Source organism: Neltuma alba, unplaced genomic scaffold, assembly GCF_004799145.2.
Source record: "Neltuma alba isolate B1F8T4 unplaced genomic scaffold, ASM479914v2 tig00004897_pilon, whole genome shotgun sequence".
NCBI classification, from domain to species: domain Eukaryota; kingdom Viridiplantae; phylum Streptophyta; class Magnoliopsida; order Fabales; family Fabaceae; genus Neltuma; species Neltuma alba.
In genome coordinates, this window is record NW_021633900.1 from 104,275 (window position 1) to 131,218 (window position 26,944).

The following is a 26,944-nucleotide window of genomic DNA, read 5'->3' on the forward strand; positions in this document are numbered from 1 at the left end:
CACATCAACACGGCTAAGAGGATTAAAATTAATAGATAATACAAAGAAGGGAAAAAAACAAACCGAGCTCGTACGCCCACTCTGCAAGCACCGAAACCCCACCTATTTGTGCGATTGGGAACACTAGCATCTGGTGAAGGAGAAGGCAACAAATTCGTGCAAGGAAAGTTGTCTTGATTTGGAAAGGTAACAACCTTACTTTGAAATTTTACTTTTTTTTTCTTTCATACTCTGTCTCTTTTGTTTTAGAGGAGCAATTTGACTTTGCAAGCATTGGATCCCTAAATGAATTGCAAATTCCAGCAACGAAGGTCGCAAGGAAGACAGTGAATAAAAAATCTCCATTGCTAAGGTAAAATTGATCTTAGCAAGCATTGGAGCCGGTTAGCTAAACATCGAGAATGTGCTCCAATTCTTAAATATAAATTAGAGAACTGGTCTTTTCGAATACATATTTGAGAACTGGTCTTCTCGAATACATATTCAAGAACTGGTCTTTAGTCTTCTTGAGTACATATTCGAGAATGACATTTGATCTTAGACAGAGACCATAATTGAAAATCCCTGTGAGTACTGTCAAAAGCACACATCCAATTTGGGAGCAAATCTTCTTTGGTTCTTCCTAAAGAAGTGAGAAGGCCGCAAGAAAATTCATCATCCAATGTGACCAGATTTGGCATCACAGCAAAAAGTGAGAAGGCCTTGCATTCTTGACTAACGACTCCATCAACTCCAATAACTTGATTTATCATGGTAATCACGGACTAAAAGAGCACAGCCAGATATTTGATCAGCAAAACAAGTTAGTCGCAACCAATGGACAAGAGTTTCTTCTATTTAATGATGTAATGGAGGAACTTAATTATCAAATTACAGAAGCCTAAAAGAATATTGGGAAACTTGATTCCATTCTCATACACAAAACCGATGCCGTGAACATTTAAAATTTCAGATTAATCATAAACCTGTATATTAAACACATATAAGGTCATTTTCAAAAAAAATGACATAATTCATGGACCAAAAAGGCAACAGCCTTTGTATATCAAAAAATGACAAATGGTCCCATGATACCAAAATATAACAGCGTAAAATTTACATCTTTTGAGACCAAATTCTATATGCCAGCACCTTTTGAGTTAGATGTCTGCAAACTAATCTGCTTTGTCTTTGGGCTTGTAATTGTGGGGCAGTCAAGCATGGTTGTCCCATTCATTTTAGACCCGGTGGATTGAATGGAAATTGACTTGGTTGTGAGACTATGGCACCATCACTAGTAAGTGCAATTCTCCTCTCTTGGCCTTGTGGAAGGTAGCTCTTCCTTGTATATAACAGCAACTCAAATGTGGTTCCTCGGTCTCACTTGTTTGCCTTACTCTTCAATATATTTCTGAAATTTATGCAAGTGTAAAGATGGGAAAAAAAAAAGAAGAAGAAGCAACCTTTCATTGAATAAACTCTTATCATTCAAATTCATCATAATATTAATGCAGTTGATTATCCTTATCAAACTACTTTAGAAATTCTTTCAACTATATGAGCCTTACCAATGTGTTGAACTTCATATCTTGTCCCTGGACGAAGCTTTCTTGTCCCTACATTGACGTCAGAGCAATTGACAGTCTCCAGATCATTTTCAGTCACTGACAAATGAACCGCCATATCATCTTTGGCAACTGACACATCGAACGCCACATCATCTTCGTCCCACGCCATATCATCTTCGTCCAACTCCACATCATCTCCCAAGTTCACATCTCCCGTCATTTTCTGATTATAAAACCCCTTTCAACAAACCCGATTTCAAACATAGGACCATACAAGGAAAACATAAGTAAGGTTGTTACCTTTTAAAATCAAGACAACTTTCCTCGCACTAATTTGTTGCCTTCTCCTTCACTAGATGCTAGTGTTCCCAATCGCACAAACAGGTGGGGTTTTGGTGCTTGCAAAGTAGGCACACGAGCTCGGTTTATTTTTTCCCTTCTTTGTATTATCTGTCAATTTTTATCCTCTTAGTCGTGCTGATGTGGATTTATAAAAAAAAAATTTCTTAACAAACGTTAGGAGATCCGTTAGAATTGGGTTAAATTGCGCTAAAAAAATAGATGGTGGATATAATTGTACCGAAAAAAAAGATTGGAGTGATGGGTGTTCCAAAAAAAAAAAGAGATGCTGGGTGCTTTTTTATTCTATTTTAAAACTTACCTGTTGTTCACTAATTATTATCTCGGTCAATGCAGACTAAGCTGGTCAGAAAAGCGGTTAGATGCTTCTTTCCTCCCAGGTATGTAAGCTTAGCACCGTCTGTGCTGAATCTTTTCATGGTGGTTTGACAATGACAGGCCTAGAAATTTTGAGACGTAGGGTTAACAGATGCATGCATGTATTTTACAGGAACATTAGAATTAATATTATCTAATATTAGGTGATTATCGATATATAAAATTATTCTCCTTCCAGTCGAGTAACACGTAGATCTAAATGTTAGCTAAAATTAATTTAAAATAATAAATATAAAAAAATATGATTTTTTATGAAGATGATGAGTGAGAAAAGAAAAAGAAAAAGAAGAAGAGAGAAACTTTTTGACAGTCAAAAAGTGTTGCCTATATAGCAATGTTTTAAAAGCCGGACCGGAAGTCAAACCGGAAAGATCAACGGGTCATGATTCAATCGGTTGAATAGGTCGAACCGTTCGGTCAGACCGGTGACGCAATAATTAATTTAAAACAATATTATATACATATAATTAATATATATGAAAAATATCAAATTATTGAATAATTTAGAAATGTATTTAAATAATCTAAAATTATAATGAAATCATTGAAAATGGACTAAAACCTTATATATTTAAATTTACATATGTTTAAAATATTTAATGATATTAAAAATTATCAATTCATTCAATTCAAAATATTGTTTTAAAATATAGACCAAATATCGAAACAAAAAGATTAGTGACTCACGGTTTTAACACCACAATATATGAAATTTTCAATGAAATAATACTATATAATTATAAATAGTCTAAAAATATATTAGGATATTTAAGTGGGTCAATTTTTTTATTTTTCTTCTATTTTTTTAAATTTTTTAGTATTTTTTCAGTCAGGCTAAAAAACCGTCCGGTTTTCTGAAAACCGCTCCGGTTCCCGGTCCAACTCCGGTTTCCGGCTTAATGACGGCTCAACTCCGGTCCAATCCGGCTCAACCATATGAACGGTTTTTTTGTCCAAACCGAGCCGTTAACGAGTCCGGTTGACGGTTCAACCGGTCCGGTCCGGTCAGTACCAACCCTATGTGAGAGGATGTTGACCTGTGACGTTACATAAATAAAGGGAAAAGGAAACTTCTTGTAAATAGACTGATTCCAAATTCTACACCAAGTCCTCCAAAATTTAGACCATCCATCTCTTTCTTTTATTTCATATAATTAACTGCGATATTGTAAGCTCACTTCACTTACTGTGGGGCATTTAAGTGCAGGTCCTCATATGGCATTTTTTGTGCTGAAACTAATAGCAGCGCTTGGAGTTCTGATGATGTTCAAACCATTCCTTGTTGAAAAAGAGAAAACTTCGTCAGAACAATAACAGTTATCTCTAACATGTTGGTGCTGAAGTCTGAGGGGATGAAGAAAACCAATCTATTGTTCTCTATGGAATGGCTTATTATTGGAAGTATGTTTCGGTTAATTGCCGTTATGTTGAAACGACCTAGTCATTGTATGCGTTGTTATTATTATAACTATGTTCTTCACATATTTCTATTAAAAATTTCTCTTTTTTCTTTTTTTGGTAATGTTGTATTCAACCAATTTGGGAATTAAACCTCTGTGTATTACCATAACAACACTATAATATACAAAATTTTCAATAGAAAATATATTGAGCCTTCTGAGAGAGTCAATTTTTCTTTAATTTTTTAAAATTTTTCAGCCTTTATTCTTTTTTTTTTTTGTAAAACATATTCTTCTATTGGAGATAATCTTATTCGAGGTGCCGTTGAATACTAAACATGAACACATCTTTTAACAAGGATTCAAATCTTGATTTCTCATATTATGAGATACTGTTCTTTTTGTTAGATCCAATTTTTACTATTTTTTCAGCCTTGTTCTGTTGAAACCAAAACCTAATTGGTTTTCTAAAGGTCATTTCACATCGTGGTTTAATTTTGCGTTCTAACTTAATAATAGTTTCACTTTAATCCAACCAAATTAAATCATAAAAATGATTTTCTAATTCAAACAAAGTTATTAGCAAGTCTAGATCATAGTGATGCCTACTTCGGTCGGATTCTTTAATCAAAACTTCTAACCACCACTCATTAGGAAAAAAATGATTTTGGTCCTCCAAACTTTCATTTCTATGGCAAAACAAAAGGAAAAAGATGCTAAGAAAAAAATGAGTACCATGTGTTATATGGATTAATAATAAAATAAGATGTATACTTTTTTTTAGAAAAAAGGAATGGACCAGATCTATTTTGAGTATTTTCATTTTTCACATGCCCTTGTCTTTGATTTGGCTTCATCGATAAGTTAATATGACCTGGCCAATTGCTAAAGTAAGGGCATCGAGGACATAAAGACAGAGAGTACCTTGTCCTTGAAAGAGATTCAAAAAGGAAAATTAATTATTATGACTTGTGCATATCACATGGATATCTATGATCCTTCATCTCAAAATTCAACCTTTATTTTTTCACCTCTTAATTTTATATTTTCCCCTTTTGTGCTTCCTCAGTTTCTTTTAATAAGAACTTGTAATTGAATTTCTTATGCCTTAAATAATTTATTAAAAGAGAGAATTATAGTGAGGTTCTAAAAAATAATTACTAAAAAATCCTCTTAACAACCTAAACATCTTGTAATAACAAGTTCAGAATAAAAAGTGATAACTTTTGATACTTGTTTTGTAATTATTTTTCTCCCTTATCATTGTAATTCTGTCTTATTAAAATTATTTTAGTATTAATTTTTTTAAAGAAAAAATTGGTTTGAGATTTCAAAGCTACCGAGCTCCATTAGAAAATGAACAAACTTGCATCACTGCCCTAATTATAGGCCTCAGGCTCTTTGCTTGGGGCAAAGGAAGAATTTAATTATGAGGGATGAACGCTAAAAACATATCCCTCTTATTCAAAATATAAGATAAATTTTATTGAAAGAGTTTGATTTTTTTTATAAAATAAAATTTATTTTTTCTGAATATTTAATGATTTTTTTATTTCGTTCCTATATATTTTCTTTCCTCTTTGATTCATTTATTACATTTTTTACTTATTCTCTTCATCGATAAAGGCATATTTGGGAAAAAAATACATGCCTTACATATTTACTGTTTTAAACTAATTTTAACAAATTTCTTGATAAATATAAATGGATAAAATTTATCTTATATTTTGAACCAGATGAAGTGTATTACAGAATTTTTATAAATTATAGGAAAAAAATAATATATGATCCTTATATTTTTCTTGCACGGCACAAAATTACTTAATATAAGGTAGACCAAACACTCAAAGCTAAGTAGAAAGAAAGAAATAGAATGAAGAGAATAGATTAAAAAAGGTGAAGAGGGGAAAAGAAAGAAAGAAAGAAAGAGGAGCGGTTGTAAAAGAGAGGTGTGAGTGCATACTTCATGCTTATGAAAAAGAATGCTTATCATAATCTTGATATTTAAATAGATTTTGAATGCTTCATATTCAATTTAAACTTTTCAGGTCTTAAATAATTTTTTTATTTAATAGACATAAAATTTAAGATAAAATTAATCCTATAACTAACCCTTTTTTAAAAGAAAATAAATTGATCAATAAAAACTGTAGATTAAAATTTTGAATTTGAAAAGTTTGAATCAAATTTCGTATGATTCAAATTTTACATTGGCACATGTTTATCACTCACATATGTTTATCACTCTCATATGTTTATCATCATGATGATCACTAAATATAGACCTAGGGAGGTCTTAAGAGATATGACTAAAATAATTTTTTCCCCATGAGACTCCTTCTAGTCTAAAATATAAGAAGTTTTAGAGAAGAAAATTTTGGTTCAGATTATAAGAGGTTGAATTGAAGAGTTAATTTACAATAATTTTTTACTTTTACTCCTTGTTACAAAGGAGAGAAATGAGAAAAAATTTTCAATCACATCCTTTAATAATAGTAAAATAAATAATTCTTATCAATTTAAAATATATTTAATGACTTAACTATGTTTGTAAGAAAACTTAACTAACATCTTATATTATGAATAAGAAAGAATATAATATATTTTGCATATTTTTAATTTTAGAACTCTTTCTTTGTCCATGATGTAACATATTTTATCACAATTCTGACAGTTGGGCCATTTTCCCTCTAAACCTCTTGAAAATTGCAAAAAGAACAATTATGGTTTTAGAAAATCTTAAAATAATATATACTTTTAATAAATAAGGTCAAAAATGAAATATATGGCATGATTTTATATCATTTTAAATAAATAATTAATTTTTATTAGGATGTGTAAAATAGTTGAATATACTCCTATTTATAAGGTAAGGAGAGAAGATATTTTTTGATTCTATTTATAAGGCAGTGAGAAAAATTTTCTATATAAATATATAATTTTGTCTTTAATTTAGTATTATATTAACTTTGTTTATATAAATATAATATATATTAAATAGGAATAAAATTAAGAAATTATTAAATTTTAAATTAGAGTTAGTAAAACTTAAAATTTTCTTAGTAAAATATTTTGAAACTGACTCAGAAACAAAGACAGCAAAGGATAGCTACACGAATTGATAAGAAACCTAAAGTATTGGATATTATTTTTAAATCCCCCGCTTTTTTTTTTTGGCCCCAGGAGACCAATAATACTTTTTCTTTTACATGGTTTAAAAGGAGCATGACCAAGAGCCGGGCCCTGCTTTTTTTTTTTTCCGGACTCTGAGCCGGGCCCTATTTGATACGTGGCATTAAAGAGATCGGAACTGGTGTCGGCACTGGGATTGCCATCTCGTTGTGTTTGGTAGGAAGTTTTTTTTTTTTTTTTCCCGATCAAGTTGCCCTCTACCCCACCGTCACGCCATCGCCACTCATCTTCATCCCACCGTCTCGCATCTCCTCCTTTCTCTCATCTTATCTTCAGGGGATGTTTAAGTTTAGTGAAAAACATTTTTTTATAAATTAGGATAAATTTTTTCACTGTAAAAACATTTTTAAAATTATGATTTTGATTCCATTTAAACATTTTTTAAGTTGCCTTTCACCCTAACGTCGTGTTATCGTCACTCATCTTCACGCCACCATCTTGCATCTCTCCTTCCCTCTCATCTTATGGGGTATTTGGGTTCAATAAAAAGTGTTTTTTAAAAATATTTTTTCGCAAATCAAGAAGAAATATGTAATTAAAATTCATGATATACAATAAGGTCTCATATGTAACTAGACATCTACATATACAATTAGAATCACTAATACGCAATTTTGGATCAATTATATGCAATTAGAATCCATGATATGCAATAAGATATCAACATTCAACAACATGAAATTAGAATCTACACCATATGCAATTAGAATTCATGATATGTAAGTAGGAATTTGTGATATGCAATTAGCATCAATCAGGATAATATGGTCTCTTTCTTACCATACTTACTAGCATTTGAAAGGCCTATATTTTTACATTTGTTGCAGGTCTCGTTCCTCAATTAATTTGTACCAATTTTTTCTTTGGAGAAATCCCGAAAAAGTAATTGTTAAAGTTCCAAATCATCAGTACTAATTACTACACTCATAAAGAAAATGACTACATTTGAAAAGTAAATAACAATATATTTTTATAATAATTCCTGATTTGAAATTTTGAAATTTAACAATCATTTTTTTTTAATTTTCCCTTTCTCTTTTTTTTTTAAAAAAAAGAAGTTATATTACTTGATAAAATAATAGAAAAATACTAAATTAAAAAAAAAGTAGATCATGTTGATTATGCTGGTAATGATTTCAACTACTCTTGTCTTGTAATGGTTTAGGAGGTCAAAATTTATTCAAACCATCCATTTATCATTTTAAAATTTAATCCGTATTTTTCTTTTATTTTCGTGATTATTTTTTCAGATGCATGTGCATTAGATTGTTGGGGCGCAGTGTCATGATCGCCAGCGACGTCGAGACGGCACCGTGAGCACTACTGGTTGGCTGGTGCTTCTTGCCTTCTTCTATAAATGTTTCTGAAACCTCTCAGGCTAAAATACAAGCTCGTCTCACTCTTCATCATCTTCTTCTTCTTGTTCTCATCTTGTTATCTCTATCTTCCCATGCCCTCCACAAATCTGTGATTTTGAGCGAAGTTACATGTCTGACCTCATCACGTGGTTTGCTACGCAGCCTGTTTAATTTTTTACTCCAGCCTGCACCCTGAAGCTTAGTACTAGCTTGCCTTTTGTATTGCGAAAAAAAAAAAGAAGAAGAAGGGAAATTTGTAAGTTGTTCTCCTCCGAGGTTTGAAACGAAGCAAAAAGCTCTCACCTTCGATAGATTTCTCGGGTTCTACTTTATTGGTTCTGTGCTTTCTGAGAATCTCGAGGACAAACAAACATGGCGGCCGACAACAATGATAAGAACGGTTCAAGACAGCCGTTGTTGAAGAATCGCTACCATGAGAACTGCCCAGGATGTAAAGTGGAGCAAGACAAGGAAATGCATCGAGGCTTACCGGTAAAGCAGCTTCTCAACGTATGGATGGTGACTCTATGCACCGGTAAGTATCAACGAATTTGGTTTTCTTGATGTTATTTCAGAAAGTCAGTTTTTTTGGTCAAGTCAAAAGAACAAACTTTTACCGATCGTCTTGTTTTGAAGTACTCGGGTCAATAGTTTCTGAAAACTAAAGCAAAATCGACCTATTTTGATCGATTCGTTTGCTAATGCTAGCATATCCAACCTTTACTCTTGAGTAATGAGCCAACTTGCCTCACTGTGATCGGTTCATTTACTTTAGAAAGGGACAAAGAAAAAGCTTTCCCTATGATGAATCATTAATTGTTCTTTTTATATTATGGGATAGCAACGTATTATTGTTTTGTTTCTTTACGTTCGATATATCCTTCCAAGCTATTTGCTTGCAATTTTAGTGCTTTTCTAATTCTTCTCTCACTTGAAAAGCCCTTAGTCATATGATGTAATTGTTTTTTTTTTTTTGTCCTCTTTCTTTTCCTTTTTTTTTTTTGTGGCGAATGATTTAGTTCATCAACAGGTTTCAAAACAAACAAAAATGTAATCTATCTAGCTGAGTATTTAACTTTATTGTTTTGTTTCTTGGCTTTGGCTCGGTACAGCACTGCCTGTGTCATGTCTCTTCCCATTTCTTTATTTCATGGTGAGTATATTTTCTTCCCACCTGATTCTGGTCTCTTCCCCATTTATATTAAGTCTCATACCCGCAGATTCTTCAGTAATTTTTTCCCATTAAGATTCTTCAGTTATTTCTTTATTTCATGGTGAATGTATATTGTCTCTTTCAACTTGGTGCATTCTTTGATAGCCGCGGATATGGTTGGAGATTTTGGTATGTGGAAGATCTAGATTATTAATTTTAATGTCAATTTTTTCACGTCTTCTTTTTAAATGGACGTCAATTCTTGAAAGTGACTGCCACTTGATCCACTGTTTGATACACATGACATTAATTGTTTTCCTTTTTTATATTCTAAATTAATAATAATAATAATAATTTCAATTCTAATTTTTTATGATCTAACCGATAGTGCTACTGGAAGTGCTCACTCTTTTTTTAAAAAAGAAAGACCTAACATGCTATTAGAAAGTTTTGAAAGAGGCTGCTTGCTTCAGGATGGGAACAGAAACTAATATACAATTGGTTTGATTAATTAACTAAATTAACTATTTTCAGGTTAATATATTCAATTGGGTTAAGTTGCATCCAGCACTTCGAAATATTTTTTCAGGTGCATCCAACACCTTAAAGTATTTTTTAATGTATTCAGCATCCTAAAATATTTTTTTAGGTGCTTCTAGTGAAGTATTTTTTAGTGCATTTAACACTTTGAAGTATTTTTTTTAAGTGCGTCTAACACCCAAAAATATTTTTTGATGTATCCAGCACCAAGTAAAAAAAAAATACTTTAGGGTGTCAGATGCACCTAAAAAATATTTTGAGTACTGGATATGCCACAAAATACTTCAAGGTACTGAATGTACCTAAAAAAATATTTCGGGATACTAGATGTACCTTAACCCTATTTAATTTTTATAATTATTTGGGCATTTGAATAAATGAATTTGAGTATAAATTAGGAAAAAGTAATTTGGAGGTCCTTATAATTATACTTAATTTTGAATCGAGTCCTTGAATTTTTTTTCCTTTTTATTGGATCCTTTAAGTTTTCATTGTGAGATACATTACTCCCTAAAACTTAAAACTGTTAATTAAAACTAACGTTGTAAAAAATGCCGTTAAAAGTCTAAATCATCTTCTTTTTCAACCTCCTTTCACTGTAAGTCTATAAACCCCAAGCTTTCTCTCTCCTTTTCTTATTCCTCAATATCATCTCGTTCCCCCACTATTAAACGCCTTACCTAGCTAGCCGGCCAACTATATATCCATCATAAAAAATATATATAACTCATTCGTTTCTCATAACATATGACTCATCCATGTCTCATTCGTTTCTCACAACACAAGACTCATCCATGTCCGATCTAAATGGCACTCACCAACAAATGACTTCTTGTTTACTGGTGGATGCTATTTAGAAATCATCCACAAGGCCTTTTAATCAAATATCTCAAAAAATATACCTAACTCACACCCAAGTCATTTTTGATGACATTAATTAAATTAATAAGATATCTTGAGAAACCAATGCATGAACCATATTATTCCTATGTTTCAGCGCAGAGTGCTATTTTGCGATCATATCCATATGAGAACTTTTAATCACTATAGCCCCCAAGTCAAATTTTGGTCAGTTATTGACATCATCCTCAACAAATGAGAAAGAAATACATATAACTCATCCATTTCTCCTTCCCCAAAATGTCTCATCGGATCGTCGAGCTTGCATTATTATATCTCTTCTTTTTCGTCACGGATACCTCCGTCGTAGAAGCAGAGTTGCTGCACCAGTCATGGAATCCGACATGGCTAGGCCCACAGGTGAAGGCATCCTGGTTGACGATGGGTACAATGGTTCAAGTAATAATAGCAGCTATGCAGTAGCAGCTATGCAGTCAAAAATGTCTAGCTCTAATGGCATACATGGTGGGAATGGAACGATGAGGTGTATAATGGCAGGGAAGGAGAGAAAGCTTGGGGGTTTTGGTGGGAGGAAGTCAAAGAAGATGGTGATTCAAACGGAACTTTCAACGATGTTAATTTTAACTTAACAATTTTAGGTTTAGGGAGTAACGCATATAACGGTGGAAATCTAAAGGATCTAATAAAAAAGAAAAAAAACTCAAGGACTTGATTCAAAAGTGAGTATAACTATAAGGACCTCTAAATTAGTTTTCCCTATAAATTATCCTTTTTATCCTAACTTTTTGCCCCTTTATTTCTTAAACTAAGAAATTTATTTTACCTTGTTCTGTTGTATGGTTCGTATTTAATGCTTGCTACAATGTCAACGGAGTTTTTTTCTTTTGAGGCAAAAAATGACGAACTGTGTTACCTTTTTCCTGATTTTTTTTCCATTTCCTTGGAAACCTACAAGAAAAGGTTTGTGTGCTAGCAGGCAGTCCTTTTCTTGCAGTTTTTTTATCGCATTCTTTTAATGTCAACTTAATTTTCGGGTTTATTTCTTGAAATTGCCATGGATGGCTCGCAGAGATACATTTGAATCATGTCAAATGGCATATTTTGACATAAATAACAAAGTGGTAGCTTTTGACTTAAATGACGAATATATACGAGTATGGAAAAACTTTTATCCTCATGTGAGAGCCAATCTCTTTTCAGGCTTGCAATAATCTAACTTACCACTCTAACTATGACACAGTATTATTATACCTTCAGTTTTCTCTTTTGTTCCTCAAGAAATAAAATCTTTGTTTAATGTTCGTTTCTATTGCTTAGCTTGTAAGAGCATACAACTAATGATGAATAGAAGATGCGTTATTGGTAGTAATCTGCTTGCAGGTAAGAGATTTTGGTGTTGCAAAAACGGAGGCAGATGTCAGTTCCTATGCTGGTTATGTGGGTAAGGTTCTTTTAGACCTTTCATTCTATTATTAGAGGGATTTATGAGCTCTTAAAATACTGATCTTCATCTGAAATATATTATAGGATCTTCATTCATGTTTGGGAGAGCTTTAACATCAATTCCATGGGGAATGTTTGCTGATCGGTATGGTCGAAAAAATGCTATTGTTATAGGTCTTGTGGCAGTGTAAGCACCCCTACATTGTTTTGGATTTCTTTCTAGCTCTATTATTAACAATGGTGAATAGAAAGAGAAATAAAGTTGTGGAAAACTTGTTCTGGGCATGATGAAGAAAAATTAAACACCTCGAAAATTGAAGATTATTTAGTGCATCTTAAAAGTTTGTTTCATTTATTTTCTGTTTTATCTATTTTTTTTAACTTATCATGGACTCCATACAAATAGCCGTCCACTAATAGCATGTTAGGTCTTTCTTTTTTTTCCCCCCTTGCCTGTTTGTCTAGTCTCCTAACTTCATCCAATTAAAATATATTCTTATATTCTTATATTCTAATAATTAATAATAATTAAATAGAATTTATTATTTATTATATTATTATTATATAGATAGATAAATATATAATATATTATATATCATATAATTTATTATCCCTCTTTTTCTTCCATGATCTCCCTCTTCATCCTCTACTGTTCTACATCAATAAGGTTATGCATATGATTTTGATTCTTATTCAATTTCAGTATTGTGTTTAACACACTATTTGGCCTTAGCACAAGTTATTGGATGGCTGTTAGCACAAGATTTCTTCTTGGAATCTTAAATGGTTCGCTTGGACCAATAAAGGTACCTTTTTTTGATGTATTAGGTAACAATTTAAAATTGAATGAACTGATATTTGGCCTTTCACAGATACCCTTTGTCTGTGTTTGGTCCTCCAAATTTACAATGTCTTGTGTTATTCTTCAAGCAATATTCTATCTTCTATGTAATTTTCACACTAAGCCTGTTAATAGATGACTTATGGAGAGGGGCAACGTGGCATAACGCAAAACCTGATGTGATTGTTAAATGAGTAATGGTATCTGAAAGTAGGCATATGACAGAGCACCGTACCATTTTGATGCATGGTTAATGGAAACTGCACATGTAAAGGTTATATTAACTTCATATTTGGCCATATGACCCCTTTCTGTTAGTTATTTTGTAACAGTCTTAATGCAATGATGATGTTAAAGATAAAACATATTTTGGTGGACTTAAATGAGATACACTGGCTTTGAGAGATTACCTTGAGGTGGAGTGTATTATTCAATGTCTAAATTTTCGGATTTAGTCTTTAACTTTTCATTGAACTGAACCAGTGCTCAATCAGAAGTTTGGATTTGTGTTCTTGAAAGCTAGTCATTCTGTTTATTTTTATTTCTTTTTCTTTAGAAGACTTGTTCTATTTGATTCTAACTTCCACTTACATATCAACTCTGTCACTAGGCTTATGCTACTGAGCTTTTTAGAGAAGAACACCAAGCTTTAGGACTCTCAACTGTGAGTCTAGTCTAGTTTAGTTTACTATTGATTCTTGAAAGTACATGTTCTTTATGATAATTTGATAGTGTCATCTGGTTTCAGTTTAGTTCAGCTTGGGGCATAGCTTTAGTCATTGGCCCAGCACTGGGAGGCTATTTGGCTGAGGTAATTCTGTTGCATGTGTGTGGGAACATGCCCTTCAGCACACTTATCACTTGTTCATCTAAAAATTGAAGAATTTTGGTATTTCAGCCAGTAGAGAAATATCCACATGTATTTCCAAAAGGTTCCTTATTTGATAAGTAAGTATATTTATCCTAGTTTTAAATATTAACAGTAATTTTGAACTTTTAACTTATTTCCTTGTTGATATGCTGATATTTATTTGTCCAAACACAAATGGCCTACAGGTTTCCATACTTCTTGCCCTGCTTTATAATATCAGTCTTTGCACTTGCTGTACTGGTTGCATGTATCTGGCTTCCGGTATGTATAGCCAAAAATTGTGTTTATCCATTAATGTTATTATGACTGTAATTTCTTTTTAAGGGAATTAATGAAACTATTGAGTTATGTGTTTTTTTTTTTGGTATAAAGCCTCATATTTGTTGCAATTTAGAAATGCATCGATTGTGTTTTGATTTTCTATTTATTTTCTTGAAAATATATACCGTATTTGGGATATAATGTTTTAAACTTCACTATTAAAACTATGAATTGTAAGGCATATAATTTATTGTATTATGTATGTGTGTAACTTTTATCATCTATGGGGTATTGGCTCCACCACTTTTCTTCTCGACAGGTGCCCCGCCAACTTTTCATTGTATACATTCATTATGGATCTTATATTTTCTTATATGACCGCATAATCATTTGAACATTCTCATCTTTGCTACTGCATTTTATTGTTCTTGTGTGTTCAATGCCTAACTTTCACTATCATACAACATTCCTGATCTTATAACAAACTTCTCTTTAAGCCTAGTAGGTACATTGCAATAATAAATAACACCTATCTTTCTCCATCTTAACCACCCAACTTGTATTCGCGTAATGCCTTGATCAATTTCACTATCATTTTGTTTTATCAACCCTACAAACCCGAACTTTAACAATCGTGGTATGGTCTAATCTCTAGCATTAACCTCTAAATCATTTCTGACTTACCGCTTGTTAAAATTGCAGTATCTATATATTCCCTCATACTCGTGCTTGAATGAAACCCTTCAACTCTAAAGCCTTTCTCCATAACTTAACTATATTGTTAACCTCTTCCTTTGACGGTGCAATAGGAATATATCAGCTGCAAAGAGCATGTACTTGGGGATTTCCTCTTGAATTTGCTCTATTAGAATGTCTAAAACTAGGTCAAACAAGCACTTCAAAATGATTCTTGATGTGGACCAATCCTTATAAAGAAGTCTTTTGTCTCACCACCCCGTGTTCTAATGCTATATGCTGCCCTCTCATACATATCATGTAAAGCCTCAATATATGCAACATAAAAACTTTTCTTTTTGAGGGCTTTCCATAGGCTTTTTTTAGCTCCTTGAAAACCATAGGTAGGTCTCTTTCTTTATTTCGTTACTTTTCCATTAACCCTCCTATAGGAGATAAATAGCTTCTGTTGCAAACCATCCGAGCATAAATCCAAATTAATTATCAAAAATACAAGTCTCATTTCCTAATTTGTGCTGAATCATTCTTTCCCATTATGTCATAGCATGGTTCATAAGCTTTATTCCTTGGAAGGTCGCACTGTTCTAAATATCCCCCTTTTACAGTACTAAATTGTTTTTTCTCCATTATTTTGGCATTTTCTTAAACCTCACAATCTTGTTAGGTAACTTAGTCAAGGGAAGAGTACCCTCCTCTCAGACACCTTCACATTTCAGTAGTGGAATACCTTCAGGATCAATGGATTTACCTTTGTCTTTTTTTGGAAAAAAAAAAAAAAAGGAAGGCTCCCTTCAGATATTAAAATTTTTGTTTTCAAAATCTGCAGGAAACGTTGCATAACCACAATGTTGGTAATGAGTTCACTGACGATGCAGAAGCCTTGGAAAAAGGAATCACAGGAAAGACAGTTCAGAAAACTGAAAACCTCCTTCTGAATTGGCCTTTGATGTCATCCATTATTGTTTATTGCATTTTCTCACTGCATGATATGGCTTATACAGAGGTATACTTCTTACTGAAGTATAGATGTTTTATGCGTTTCATATGATATTGTGTTGTTTAGACTTTATTGCTTTCCATCTTGTTATCCCCACCCATATTTATTGATTTTGATCTGACATGTAGCTAAATCGGCAGTAAAAACTGACATTCATCAGAGAGAACAATTTCCCAAGTTTGATCCTTTAAAAATGAAGTGAAATAATTATCAAGTTAATACTCTAAATGATGTTTTCCATCTCTTTAATTCTTAATATTATACATGATATTCTATAGAATCAAAGAAATCTTCTCAAGTACTAAAGTGATATGAAAAAAGTTCATGGAGTATAAAACCAGTAGTGATACCGTCTTTCATCTTATGGGGCCTATAAGTTGTCACTATTTCACTTTTGCAGGTTTTCTCTTTATGGGCCGTCAGTCCTCTAAAGCTAGGGGGTTTGAACTATTCAACCGATGATGTTGGTAATGTTCTTTCAATATCAGGTACGTACTTGATGGCTATGAATTTTAGACAATATTAACCGTGTAAATAACGGTTCCTTCCCAACTGTTCTTCCCCAAATACTAAATGCATAACTTAATTGCATTCGTATAAGGTTTAACCTTGTAAGTTTCAGTTACTTTGATTTAATTGCCAAACACAGGAAGGATTCTGAAGAAGCATTTAATTTTATTCTTTTCTCTGTTGATGAAACTTCCGTTAGGCTTCTTTTATTCTCGAACATAAACATTAATTTCAACCAAAAAAAGAAAGAACATAAACATAACTTGCAGAGGAAGATATGCATTACAAAGTTATAGTGTTTACTTGTTTCCGATGTATTGATATATTTATCGCTTCGAGATCATGTTGGTTAGTACTGACCTTTACTTAACTGGTTAGGTTTTAGTCTGTTGCTCTACCAAATCTTCCTTTACCCAGCTGTGCAGAAAGTTTGTGGACCTGTGAGACTCACTCACATTTCAGCGGTTAGCGCTCCCTTTCATGCAACATTTCAGCGGCTTTTTGGGCATTTTCATTGTTCTTTTTGTGCTTTAAGCCGTATTGTTGTTTTTTTGGATACCATATGCAGGCTATATCCATACCTCTCCTACAAATGTATCCTTTCATAGCATTGTTGCCTGGCTTTGCAATGAACCTATTGATAACTATTGCCTCTGTCCTTAAGTTTTGTCTCTCTGTAAGTCCATCTATTCCTTGATGACTATTGACTGGCATAGAATAATTTTTATGGGTATTTTCAGTCTTTAAAATTATTTCTCTTAGGAGAATGGCCTCGTAGCCTAGTGGCATGAAAGTTCCCCTGTAAGTGGAAGGTCGTGAGTTCAATCTTACTTGTAACCAGTACATCCCTTCCAATTATCTCAAAAAAAAAAAGAAAAAAGAAAGAAAGAACTTTTCCTTGCAATATGCTGAATGTCTTCGTTAAGTGGCACAAACATTGATAGAGAGAGAGTGACATCATAAAAATTTGAAGTGTTCATATGTAATTGCAAATATATTGCAGTGCACATTGTGTATACTTGGTGTTTGTTGGACAAGGACACAAGTCGTCCATGCTTCATATTATTGTCTTACAAACATATTATAATGGAAACTTATGACTTGGATCTTATTGCCCTTTTAAGACCTTATAATGTTTGCATTGTTGTCCCTCTAGTTCATTCATTGTAGCGATTTATTCCTTCCAATGTTAATTAAAGCAGTATTCTTCTTTAAAAATTCAATTAAATCGATTGATAATATAACCAGGCGGGTCAATATTTAAATTCCAATGTCACAAGAACGAGTCTTTAATCGCTTGTATTGTTTAAAGATGGAAGACTGACCCAACTGAAATTGAGGCCTAAATTGTGAGAATAAGGAAACTAGAGGGCTTAGGATGCAGTTAAGCCCATAGATGTAAATACCAAAAGCAGAACACTATCTCCTTCACAAACCGACATACATTATGAGCTTACCTGATTGTAAATTTTCCTTTTTCAGGCAACCATTATTACTGGTTTCTTTATCCTGCAAAACAGAGCAGTGGTAAAATTTTCTTTGTTCAGTTCATTATTTCTTAATATTTTTCTTTCCCAGTTGTGGGATTTTCATGACTGAGTTGGATTAAAATGGTATTGCTCCATTTTCTTTTTTTTTGGGGGGGGGGGGGGGGGACAGGAACAACACCAAAGAGGAGCTGCTAATGGTATTGCTATGACTGGCATGTCAATTTCGAAAGCTGTTGGCCCTGCTGGAGGTGGTGCAGTGTAAGATTACTTTTCATTCACCTGTCTAGTTTACTATGACTTTTCAAATTGCCAAATTTGGTTAAAAGTTGTCAACAAAGATTTGCATTGGATCGATATCAATCTGTTATCAATGATCCTTTGTCAGTAGGCATCTACCAATTTTATTATGAGACTGTAAGGATGAGTTTAACTCCACAAAAGTCTTAACATTTGGTTTTCATATATTCCTGAAACTGGTGTACTTTTTTTGTAAATTGAAATTCCATTAACTGGTTGTTTTCCCTAGAAAAAAATCTGTAACGCATTTCATATGAACACTGATTATTAATTATAATCCTGTTCAAATGCAGATTAACTTGGTCCCAAAAGCGGGTAAATGCTTCTTTCCTCCCAGGTATGAAACTCAGCTATTTCTGCTGAATTCTGTTTCATGTACCATTAGGAAGGGTAGCAAAAGCGCGTGCACATGCACAACCTCCAGTTCTTAATATAAGAACTAAATGGAGGTTGAATTTGATCCTAAATATGAGATCTCAATCTACTCTATCTTCCAAATTTATAATTTTTTCCCAAAATAGCTCTATTAATTGTAAGGGATTCTCATCAAAGAATAGTTTTGTCGTGCACGATTAAAAAAACCAATTTAAGAAAGCCAAAAAATATATGTTACAAATAACCAATTTAATTAATTTTCTTAATATCTATAAATTAGTTATCTAGCTTCAATATTAAAGACCGAAGATGGTATTTTGTTGGGTCATTAGAACTAATACTATCAAATATTACCACATGCTGGTAAGGCTTTGACTAGGCTGCAGTTTTGCGTGATTACTTTGCTTGTACATCAAAAATGGATTGACTTCTAATTCAACAATAAGTCATGATGCCTGCAAGAAATAGAATATCCATCCCTTTTGTTTCATACCATGAGCTTTATTACTGTATACTCACTGGTCACTAACTGTGGGACATTTAACTACAGGTTCTCATATGGCATTTTTTGTGCTGAACCTAGTAGAAGCACTTGGAGCGGCTATGATGTTCAAACCCTTCCTGGCTGAGAAGGAGGAAACAGCATCAGAGCAGTTAGAATGATTTCAATAACATGCAGTTTAAGCTCGTAGATTGATTAAAGCAATCATCATCAGACTTTTTTTCCAAGTCTGAAGGGGTATCAGCAGATAATAACATGCTGTTAATGAAGTCTGAGGGGATGAAATGCGAGCAATAAGATCAGTGAGGCAAGAACGGAGAAAGAAAGCAAGCAGGAAAAAGAGAAAGAGAGAAAGATCCATGTGATTTCTTTGGTTAAGAGCAGAGTCATAGTGACTCTCTAGTTATGTTGAGTCATGAATAAAGTCTATTGTTGTATATTTAATGGTTGCTTATTCTATGTGTAATGTTTTGGATAATTGTTGTTTATGTTGAAATAACCTGGTCATTGTACTATTGACATCTATTTTGAATGAAATTTTGCAGCTCAAGTTGGATATGTGCTTTGTCATGGACTGCAGTTATTGTATGAGTGTAACTTAATATGCTAGGTCACAGCTTGAACAGGTGTTTTTTTAATTTAAATTATAATTTCTTTAAAAATTAATTTAAATTATAATTTCTTATAATTTTGTATCTCTAGTAGGACATGTGCTTGTCATAGGCTATAGTTGCTGTGGCAGTATTGTTTAACCAAAAGGAAAAATTTATTGCTATTTGAATTCTTTCTTTATTTAGTGAGCTGATTTGAACAGTATTTTGAATACAAAACAATTTTTTATTTTTTATTTGAATTCCAAAAATTTGAAAACCTTAAATGAGGATGAATTGAATAAATGATGTATTAACTTTTAAAAATTTAATGTTTTAATGAACATCTTTTGCGGTCTTCTTTTATTTGTTAGAATTAAAAGTAACGAGAAATGTTTAGAAAAAATAACAATCCAATTTTTTTTTTTTGGGAATAAGAGAAGTTTAAGTGAGTTGGGTTTTAGAAACTTACTGACATTATTAGAACTCATATTCGTGTCATCCTTTTAGAAGGTCATCTTTAATGAATTAAAAATTATAACATTTGAAGGTTTTTTTAGAATAATCATAAGTACTTTATCACTCAAGGTTTGTTTACGATGTCAAATACATATTCGGAAAAAGTTCATAGATATATTTATATTTTCACTTTTTTTTAATCAAACTCTCTAAACAATATCAGCCCTCAACATCCAAATCATCGTTTTCGGTCAAACAAACAATCAACCTTATAATAATTAACGGTTGTCGTAGTTCTGCACCGTTTTATATTTTCATGTATAATTTTGCACCCAACATTTGCATAGCGTGTCAGAGACATATTTGATAAAAATTTATAGATATATTTACACGTCCACCCGGCTGAAAATGTGCCGTTGGATTGTCCGTACAAAAAATAGGCGGGGCGGCGGGGGAGACAGAGAAATTAGGCCCCCCGAGGATTCGCGTCACCCGTCCTATATTTATATGCTGGAAGACAAAGGCAAATAAAAAGTCATTGTCCATGATGACTCATGAAACGCTGAGTTGTAACTTGTGATGATTAATTATATAATCAAACCAAGATTATTATGATTATAATTCAGTGGTACACTAATACTAAGAGAATGTTTGGTAACTCTTAAAAATATTTTTAAGAAATACTTTTTTAATTAAATAAAACAAATTCCTCTACATATTTACTTTGTAACCCGTAAAAATAGTTTTAAAATTATTATTTAGTTTTTATCTAAACACTTCCTTATCCAAATCAGTCGGTAGAAGTCATGAATGGATCTCATGACATTTGGCCTAGACAATGCCAAGATCATTCATGAGTCTTCTTTTTATTGTTTATAATTTTATTTGATAATTGATTGATGTTTGATTCATCATTTCATGTCATTGTCATTGTCCATTCAATAATCAAACTATAAATAATGCGTCGTGTTCATTTTCATGCTTTTGTTTATTTATTGTGGATTTGGTTAAAAGTATAAATTTACTTCTGATTAATTTTTAAGTACACTCAATATTTTGATATTTTTAATAGTACAATTTTATTCATTTTTTACACCCAAAAATTAGGGGTCAAATTATTAAAAAAAAACATGGGTAAAATTTCACCCAAGAAAATTATGAGTAAAATTACGCTGCTAACATGATTACTTTTTTCTTTCCCTAAAAAAAATCATCTTTCATCTTTGTGGCGGCTAAGGAAGAAAAAGAGGGAAGCTTGAACTTTCGCCAATGATAAGGTCCCAGCTGCGGGCCTTCCCAATAGATTTTTGGAAGGAAACAAAGTCCAATTTTAATTTCTCTTAGTTCGCGGTTTTTGTGTGTTTCACCCCCTCATCGTGCCGTTTTATCGTGGGTGTTGGACAATACTCAATCATCTTTATAAGATAGGGAGAGAAGATATTTTTTTATCCTATTTACAAAATATTAAGGGAAATTATTTGTATGGATACATAATTTTACCTTTCATTTATTAATATTGTGTTGGTTTTGTTTACATGAAAAATAATACTCCTCCGATCCTTAATATAGGACCCAATTTTTGAGTTGGTTTTGATCCTAAATATAAGACCCATTTCTCATATTTTTTAATTTTTTCTAAATTACCCCTATGGATACTCCCCCAACCATAATTAAGTAGAAGAGGGAGAGGAGGTATTAAGAAAGATGATTATGGCGTTTTAGGAAAAATGTGTCACTTTTCTTATAATTAACTAATTTACCTAACTTCCTTAATCTAATCAAATTAGTTAAATGGGTCTTATATTAAGGACCGGAGGAGTATATATTAACTAGGAATAAAGTTATAAACCTGTTGAATTTTAAATGAAAATTAATAAAGTTTAAAGTTTTTTTCTATATAAATATGTAGAAAGTAACTTATAAATAGGATTATGAGAGTAATATCTTTTTTTTTATTATTTAAATTTAGAGTAGGTGACATTATTTTGTCACGCAGTGTTTTCTTTTATACTTTTTCACCGGAAAAAAAAACCTTAAAAATAAAAAAAAATATAAATAAAAACATATTGCAATATTAGTATTGATAAAGTGACAATAATTTTTGTAAATGAGCCACTGTACAATTTTTTTAAGTTTCAGGATTTCGACAAGATAAGATGCTCAGTTTGTTTATTTATTTATTTAGACAAAAATAGAAATCAGAGAATCTAATTGGTCTTTATTTTTTAAAAAAACATAGAAAATATATTTCACCACAATAAATGCTAATCTCTCACATGGTTATTGAAAACAAATGGCACACTTATGCTAATTAATTTCCTATAGACTACATAAAAATTATATTCGAATTTTCAACCATTGATTTAAGTGACACAAGTCATTCTAATAAATTAATTAATTTTATTGTTTTTTTATATTGAGATGTGTGAAGAGTATGTTTGTGTATCTGCCTTTTCTTTAAAATTTAAAAGCCACCCCATGGCCTATGCCTTGTCTGACCCCTCCCCACTTATTTGCCGCTAGTAGGCATCCTCTCAAATCTGAACGTATATGTACAAAATTGTAAATATTAAATTGTATACAATTTAATATATGTATATATATAATTAATTCATGAATTAATCTAATTTATTTATTTGAATTAGAAATTTTATGAAATTTTATGAAATTTTTAGTTATGAAAATCTAAGAGTGTTAAAATGGTGTGAAATAAAATGAAGAAAATTTCATAAAACTGTTGAGATTTTTTAAAATTAAAATTAACTTTTTTACTGTGCTTATAACAAATCAAACTAGAAGGACCTAATTTAAATAAAATAACTTAAAATTGAAATAAATTATAAGAATTTGAAAAATTAATAGAAAATTATTGTTTCTTTTATGTCATTTTGTCCACATATAATAAATCATAGTATGATTTAGCCTAGATAAATAATATAAATAGTTAATTAAAAATGAACAAAAGCAGCCATTACCTTTGGCTGCGTGCCCTATATAAATATATATATATATATATACTATCTCCGGTCCTAATTATAAGAGCTAGTTAATTAATTTGAAGAGATAAAGAAAATAAGTTAAATTAGTATAAGGGTCTTATATTTAGAATCAGAGGAGTAGTATATTTTTATAGTTATTCCTTATTTGAGATTTTGAAATTTTAGAATTATTTTTTTGAGATTTTTTTCTAAAAAGATAACCTTCTATATTGTTCATAAAAGAAAATTTGCATACACACGTTTAAAAAATTAAAAAAAAAAGCTTAAATTAAGATTGACATGGACGTACATACTTATTTTTGATAAACTTGTTTGATGTAAAATGATGCTGAACCATGAAGAAGGCTCCCAAGGAGAATGTAGTGGAGGAATGGACCGGAGCAAAGTAATTAAAGAGATTTCCAAACGTAGAATGGGAAGAAATATGATGAACAACGAAGCAAGTAGAAAGTTAATTATATACTGCCTCCAGTTCTTAATATAGGACTTTGTTAATCAACAGTGTGTATAAATGTCTTATATTTAGGATCAGAGGAGTATCTATTTTTTTTATATGTTGTTAATTGTATTAAAAATTGATATAAAATTTTGAATTTCAAAGTTTTTTTTCAGATTCTCCCTCTCTCTTTTTGCATCGACTTTTGATCAACAGTAAAAAGTTACAAAACTACATTACCAGGCTTACCAGCATACACAGCTATCTTAAAATTGATGTCAAGAATGTTCTCTAGCCAATATTAATTGCCTCTTCTGCTGAAGTGGTGCGTGAAAGAGTATTGTTTTCTCCATTACTAAATGCATATTTATGCAATGATATTATATATATTATATATATGTAACGTGATTTTTTAACTTATTTTATTTTATTAGGAGATCATTACATTATGTATGTATATTTGTGTACGGTACTCCCTGTGTATTTGTGTATGGTACTACTATGCTTCTTCTAATCCTACGTATAAAAACTAAATGATTAATTTATAAATATTAAATAGTATTTAAAAATTTATATGTTGATTTTACCAAAAAAACTTATTTAATTGAAATTTAAGTGAAAAAATATTTAACAAATAGTTTGAGCAAAAAATTATAACTTTAATATATAAAGCTGATTAAAATCTTATATTTAGAACTGAATAACTTAACTAATTCTTATACTTAAAATAGCATCCAGATGTTTGGTTTCCAAACTACTGACATTGTTGGGGACAAAAAGGCATAAAATTACTAGAAAGTCCTTCGTTGTGGTCTAGGCAACTCCTAAATACGAGAAAGAAAAAAAAAACCAAACAAAAGGCTTGTTTGTTTTTGTTATTTGTTTTCTTGTTCTGAAAACAATTTTATAAAATTATTTTTTAAAATAAGTTTTGAGAATAAAAAAAAAAATGTTTGGATTCTTATTTTAAAAAATCATATTTGAAACAAAAAAATATTTAAAAAATCACATTTGGCCGTCAGTGACTACCACTAATGGTGATACGTGGCAGGCAGTAAGTAAATAAGAATAGAAGAAAATTTCTCCAATTTTTTAAAATAAAAAATAAAAACAAGAAAACATCTCAAAATTGTTTTAATTGTTTATTTTTTAAAAACATATTACTGTTTTTGGTTTTTCAAAACAACAAACTGAAAACAAATTATCAAACAATATTTTTTATTTTTGTGTTTTTAAAAACAAAATATTGTTTTGAAAACAAGAAACCATGGAACCCGAAAGATTTTTTGTTCGGGACAAAAAGACAAAGAATTACTAAAAATCTAAAATACACGAATTTTTTTGCCACTTGGAAATTTGTCCTGCAACAATATGTCTTTATTGATGACTCATGTCTCATGACTATAATAAAGTGGAGAGTATCAATTTGAGGTGATCTCACTAATGATATAATAATTAAATAAAATTTTAATAGAAAATAATGATATGCATATTTAATAACAACTATAAGGAATAAATGTATAATAAGTTTAATTGCAAATATAATAACACCACAACATATAAAGTTGTCAAATAAATAACCCCATATGTCAGCAAATAGTCAGAATATTATATTAAGCTTTTTGAGATGCTCAATTTTAATATTTGAAATTTAATCTTATTTTGATTTTGATCATTAAATTTAAAACTAATGGCTTAGTCCCAGAGACAAACTTCCAATAAATAAAATTATCATTTCAAATTTCAGGTATTAAAATTAAAATCATGTTTTTCAAAAGGGAAAACCATATCATAGGTACCTCTACTTTCTCTCAATTTTTAATTTAGTACCTATATGTTTTTTCCTCTTAATTAAACATTTATTTTTATTTTTTTTAGCAACATTAGCTATTATAACTTTGTTTTCTCGGCATTTTTAGTCTTTACATAAGGATTAATGATATTAATTAAGCAAAATTAAAGATTTAATTAAGAACCAAAAATACATAAATACCAAATTGAAAATTAAAAAAAAATACATGTACCTCTAATATGGTTTTCCCTTTTCAAAAAGCATTTAACTTTTTGATTTAATTTTGTATTCGGATTCAATAACAGGTCAATTCTAGGTCAACTTATGTCAGGTATGATCTTTTTTTAAAAAAATTATTGGAGAACAGGCCCTCTTTATGGTAAATAATAATTATGACTATTGAATTACTAATTCTTTAATTTAATTTTATATAACTGAACAAAAAAATATTTGGGATAATTTGACAATTTTCTAAACAAAGGGTATTCATGAATCTCCCAGAATGTATGATAATGGAGATTTGATTCTTGTCATTGTCGTTGTCCCTCCAATCATACAAACTTTACAGATGTCCACAACCTGCCTTCGGCTGCGCTCTCTTTTCTCGCTTTTCCCCCGCACTATCTGGCTTTAGGAAAAAGAAATAGTACTTTTTCAGTTTCAAGGAGAGCAAAAAGAAGACATCGAAAAGAGACCTACACAATAAAAATTGTTAACTACCTCCTTGCTTAAATATAAAAACTAACTAAATTTTAATTTTAATTTTAATTTTAAATATAAGATATTAATCTGTTTTTTATATTATTTATTTTTAAAAACAGTGTCCATAATAATTATATATATTAAAGAATATTTATCATAATATACATAATTAATAAGAATATTTTATGAAAGATACTACCTGTTTATTATAAATAGCTAACTTAATTAATTTATTCAATATTCATAAATTAGTTATCTAAATCTCATATTAAGAATTAAAGGTACTATTATATTATTTCTACTTAAAATTAAGAAAACAATGTATAACATTATAATAAATTCAAGTTTTTTTTTTGAAACACATATATCCAGAAAAAAGGAAGAGTAAATATTGCATGGCTGATATGTACAATTTACTAAAAAAGGAAGAGGGTGAGATGGATGAGTTGTGGAGGAAGAGTCTATTTACTGCAGAAAAGAAAAGTAGGCTAATCCTTTATGTTACAAATGTAATGTTGAATCTGAAGCTTACATGTATGTTTTGTGAGATTGTGTTTGTGCTACAGAGCCAAGGCAACAGTTGGGGGAGAGTGATCACAACTCAAATTTTTACTTGCTGAATGACAAGGAATGGTTTAGATGGTGTTTGTGTAATAGAGATAAGGGTAAGGTTGTTGAATTTGGAATTGCTTGTTGGTTATTATGGAATTGAAGAAATAGAGGTTTTATTTGAGAATGGTTTTGTCTTGCCAAGTGATAGGAGTGCTACTGTCAAAGATATGTGGCTGAAATTAGAAATACTTTTGTGTGGTGCTGATGGGCTTGTTGGCAAGAGATATGAGAGGCTTATTAGATGGGAAGCTTCAGAGAATGATTGAATGAAATTAGATATGG

The 26,944-nt window shown here is 31.1% G+C and overlaps 1 protein-coding gene and 1 pseudogene across 1 annotated transcript; both read left to right on the forward strand.

Moving 5' to 3' along the window:
• The window catches only part of LOC114746095 (protein ZINC INDUCED FACILITATOR-LIKE 1-like), a 65,238-nt pseudogene that overhangs the window by 28,233 nt on the left and 10,061 nt on the right, over positions 1 to 26,944 (forward strand).
• LOC114746096 (protein ZINC INDUCED FACILITATOR-LIKE 1-like) lies at positions 8,330 to 19,455 on the forward strand. The gene is made up of 17 exons (XM_028934278.1): positions 8,330 to 8,770; positions 9,348 to 9,388; positions 12,170 to 12,230; positions 12,317 to 12,419; positions 12,936 to 13,038; positions 13,684 to 13,737; positions 13,822 to 13,884; positions 13,972 to 14,021; positions 14,130 to 14,205; positions 15,728 to 15,904; positions 16,299 to 16,386; positions 16,787 to 16,872; positions 16,977 to 17,084; positions 17,891 to 17,935; positions 18,068 to 18,156; positions 18,489 to 18,532; positions 19,121 to 19,455. Exons 1-17 carry the CDS (start codon positions 8,608 to 8,610, stop codon positions 19,231 to 19,233), a joined length of 1,464 nt encoding a protein of 487 aa, XP_028790111.1. The 5' UTR covers positions 8,330 to 8,607; the 3' UTR covers positions 19,234 to 19,455.

Coding starts and splice junctions, on each gene's coding strand:
- LOC114746096 (XM_028934278.1), top strand. CDS start 8,608: ATGGCGGCCGACAACAATGATAAGAACGGTTCAAGACAGCCGTTGTTG. Junction 12,420..12,935: donor GTTATAGGTCTTGTGGCAGT/GTAAGCACCCCT, acceptor ATTCAATTTCAG/TATTGTGTTTAACACACTAT. Junction 13,738..13,821: donor AAGCTTTAGGACTCTCAACT/GTGAGTCTAGTC, acceptor ATCTGGTTTCAG/TTTAGTTCAGCTTGGGGCAT.